Raw genomic sequence first — 4,234 nt, 5'->3', positions numbered from 1 at the left:
TTCCCCCTCCCTCGTCAGCCCAAAGAGCAATCAGGGCTCTCCGTCCCGTGGGAAGTCCGAGGAAAACCCTCCTCCGTCCAGGTCTCGTAAGGTGAGCATCCAAACTGCCTAGGCTCCCACAAAGCCACTACATGCAGTAGGATCAAAGACCCATTGCCATTGTTCTTGATGTCTCAGTAGTCCTCATTGTCCGCTATGTTCAGTGAGACCGGTTTTAACCCAGGCTTTTTCAGACCCAGGTCAGCTGGCCTTGGTGAGTTCCCTATAGAGCATCTCCATTGTCTCAGTGCTAATTTATTTTTTGAGGTTATATTTACATCATTTTCCTTTCTCTTTCCTCCTTCCAACCCCACCGTGATGCACCACCCCCTTGCTCTCTTTCAAAATCACAACCTTTTTCCTTGTTTTCATATATAAGTATGTGTATATATATACATGTACACACATATGTACATATACGCACACTAAATATATTTATACTACATATATTCATATTAAATATATACTATAGATACTACATATATACACACATATGTAGTATAAATACATAAATCCAACCTGTTTGGTCTGTATAATTTTACTTATATGCATTCATCTTCAGGACTGTGTGCTCTTCTCTGGGAAGAGCCCAAGAAATTCTTAAGCAGCTATGTCCTTTTTTTTGTTTGTTTTTGAAACAGAGTTTTTCTATGTAGCCCTGGCTGTCCTGAAACTCTTTGTAGACCAGGCTGGCCTTGAATTTAGCAATCTGCCTGACTGAAAGTGTGCTCCACCACTGCCAGGCTCATCCTTTTTATTTTTAAAATTTTGAGCTTTATTTTTTATTTTATGGGCTAGAGAGATGGCTCAGCCATTAAAGACTAGACTCACAACCAAAAATATTCTTTATTTTACATGTGTGAGAATTTTGCGTGCTTGTCTGTGCACCATATGTGTGCGATGCCCATAAAGGCCAGAAGAAGACATCAGGTTCTCTAGAAGTGGAGTGACAGACTGTGGTGAGCTGTGATGTGGGTGCTGGGAACTGAATCTGAGTACTCTAGAAACGTTGCCAGTGCTCTTAACCACTCAGCAATTTCTCCAGGCCCTACATCTTTTTTTGTTTGTTTTAGTTTCTCTGTGTAACCCTGGCTACCCTGGAACTCTGAGCTCCACTCGTAGACCAGACTGGCCCGTGGTGGGGTACTGCTCCAGCATGCCAGTTACACCCTATCTTTAACAGTCATCCTGCAGCTGTCAGATGCTGCTGAGAGCCATGTACTAGCATGAGAGTAAACAAACGATGTAATTCCTCTTCCAAGTCCCTGTAGGTGGTCACCACGGTGCACCAGCTCTAAGCAGTTACAATCCCAGTTAATTGAACTTCCTTCAAGCTACCATCTCAGGTTAAGACTGTCTCGCCTCTGGAGTCCTGCCTGTCAAAACCAAGAGGAGGTCTGGGAATGTGGCTCAATGGTAGAGCACTGCCCAACATGCACAAACCCTGAAGAGATGCTCACTATTCCTAAGTCTTTCCTTCCTCCCCTCTCATGATTTCTAACGAGTAGACACTGCCTTCCCACATCATGACTCCATCCTTGAAGACACTCAGGAAGGATAAACCGATCCATCCTTCTCTGTGTCCACACTGGATGAGACTGCCTATAAGCAGGACACATGTTACTGGCATGTAAGGGCATGTGTCAGCACTGGTCTACAGTCCAGTCAGCTTCTTGTGACAGACTCTCATCAGCTGACCTTTCCAGGTGACCTAGAGTGCAGTGCTTCAGTTTACCTCGCATGAGAGTGAGCACAGTCCCTTTGTAGAAGCCACGGATCCCAAACTCTTGATAGAGCTTCTTTGCACAGTCCAAGGTACCAGTGTATTTGGTTTCTCCTGAAGAGGCCTGAATCTGGGAGGGACAGAAGGTCATCAAGTCAAAACAGCACCATTGAATTGATAGACCCAGCAGGGTCGGGGCTCCCTGCTAGCCAGCCTGGCTTAACGGTTCAGCCTCAGGCTAGTGAGAGACCCTGTCTCCAAAGACAAGGTGGGTGGACCTGTAGGGCCAACACCAGGGCTGAGCCCAGGCCCCCACATGCTCATGTACCCACTCAAAGAAAGACAATAACGCCAACAAGATCCGGGTGCTAGAGCTGCCTGACGAATGTTTTTAAAGCAGTCATAATAACAATCCTTTCATAAAAATCATGAATATGCTTGAAACATGAAAGTAGCCACAGCAAAGAAATGGATAGTTTGAGTAGAGAAACTAGAATATACAAAGAGGAACCAAACAAAACTTCAAATTGAAAAACAAAACTGAAACAAAGGAATCAGTGGCTACCTCACTCCACAGCACCAAAGGGGAAAGGGGCATTGTCTCGGGAAAAGTAAGAAAATGGCCAGAGAGCTGGCTCAACGGGTAAGGCACAAGCTTGTGACCTAGGCCTGATCCTCAGGACCTACATGAAGCGGGAACCACCTCAACCAAGTTGTCTCTGGACCACATATGCACTGTGTCATATGTACTCCATCCCAATAACAAAGAATTAATTTTTTTTAAATTATTGATTGATTGATTATGTATATAATATTCTGTCTGTGTGTATGCCTGCAGGCCATAAGGGGGCACCAGATCTCATTACAGATGGTTGTGAGCCACCATGTGGTTGCTGGGAATTGAACTCAGGACCTTTGGAAGAGCAGGCAATGCTCTTAACCACTGAGCCATCTCTCCAGCCCCAATGAATTATTTTTTAAATTTTCTTTAGAAATAACTATTCTTTTCTTTTTAAACCAAGCATGATGGTGCATGCCTGAAATTCTAGCCGCGGAGAGGAAGGGGCAGGAGGACCATGAGTTCAAAGCTACTATTCTCTACAAGGTAAATATGAGGATAGCTTGGACTACAGTAGACTCTGTTTCAAAACAAACAAACAAAAATTAATAAAACCTGAAAAAACAAACATAACCAAGATAATATAGTGAGTGAATAAAACGTCACAAGATGCACCTGTTCAGCCCTGCCAGTCCTGGTCAACAGCACTTTAAAAACTGGAAGGCAGCTCGTACTTCAGCACATGGCGTTTTAGGAGGACTGAACCTTGGACACTGCATGTGCTCAGCAGATCTCTACCACTGAGCCATATCGTCTCTCATTGGAGAGAGAAGGGAGGCGGCTCCTGCCTGAGATGCTGTATGTCTCCACGCCCAAAAACCCAGTAAAAGCTATTCTATAATATTGTTTCTGTAGATTTTTTGTTTTGAGACAGGGTCTCTAAGTAGCTTTGGCTGTCCTGTAACTCTATATAGACCAGGCTAGTGTCAAACTCACAGAGATCCACCTGTCTCTTCTTCCCAGTGCTGGGATTAAAGGCATATATGCACCATGCATGGCTCATTCTATAATTTTTTAATATGAAGAACATCTGAATTTCAGATCTCATGCACTTTGGAAGTACAGGCAGTATGATAGATGTTTAAGGCCACCCTCAGCTATACAGCCAATTTGAGGATGTCTGTGTTTTTTCTAGTTTAGACTTATTATAAATAAAAACATTATACACATCTGTATACAGAGATTTAAGTGTTCATTTTTCTGAGCTAAATGACCAAGACTATACAGTTGCTAGTTTGTACAGTAGTTAAATCCTTAGTTTTTTTTTTTTTTTTTCATTTTGGTTTTTGGTACTTTGATACAGGGTATCCTTATATAGCCCAGGCTGGCCCATAGCTCTCTATAGGCCAGGACAACAATGAACTTGTGGCAAGCCTCCTGTCTTAAACTCCTGAGCACTGGGATTCTAGTTCTGTGCCACAACACATGGACTTGAGCTCCCCTGCCTCATCTTCAGCATGTGCCTACTCGAAGGCACCACAACAGCTAGCTTCTTGTTCTTGATTCTTCCATGTTTTTGAAAACATTGTTTTGCTCAACTGGCCTAAAGATTTCACAGAAGGGACAAGGACATAAATATAAATCCAGGCATGGCACAGCATGCCCATGACCCCAGCAGTAGACATGACCAAGACAGAAGGATCATCAGTTCGCAGCCAGCCTGTGCCACATAGCAAGATGGTGACTCAAAACAACAAACCCACTGGGCGGTGGTGGCGCATGCCTTTAATCCCAGCACTCGGGAGGCAAAGGCAGGCGGATCTCTGTGAGTTCGAGGCCAGCCTGGTCTACAAGAGCTAGTTCCAGGACAGGAACCAAAAAGCTATGGAGAAACCCTGTCTCGAAAAATAAAA

The 4,234-nt window shown here is 44.0% G+C and overlaps 1 protein-coding gene across 1 annotated transcript in view; it reads right to left on the bottom strand.

The window, feature by feature from the left end:
- Window positions 1-4,234, bottom strand: part of Slc25a20 (solute carrier family 25 member 20) — a 20,497-nt gene that overhangs the window by 3,865 nt on the left and 12,398 nt on the right. The window contains 2 exon segments of the mRNA XM_050139544.1: window positions 1,698-1,994; window positions 2,865-2,883. Coding sequence (XP_049995501.1) covers window positions 1,698-1,994; window positions 2,865-2,883 — 316 coding nt within the window.

The sequence above is a fragment of the Alexandromys fortis genome, unplaced genomic scaffold, assembly GCF_014885135.2.
Source record: "Alexandromys fortis isolate MF-2015 unplaced genomic scaffold, M_Fortis_MF-2015_v1.1 scaffold_36, whole genome shotgun sequence".
In the NCBI taxonomy this organism is placed as follows: Eukaryota; Metazoa; Chordata; class Mammalia; order Rodentia; family Cricetidae; genus Alexandromys; species Alexandromys fortis.
The sequence above is the reverse complement of the archived record's forward strand: the minus strand, read 5'-3'. Positions and strand labels throughout refer to the sequence as shown.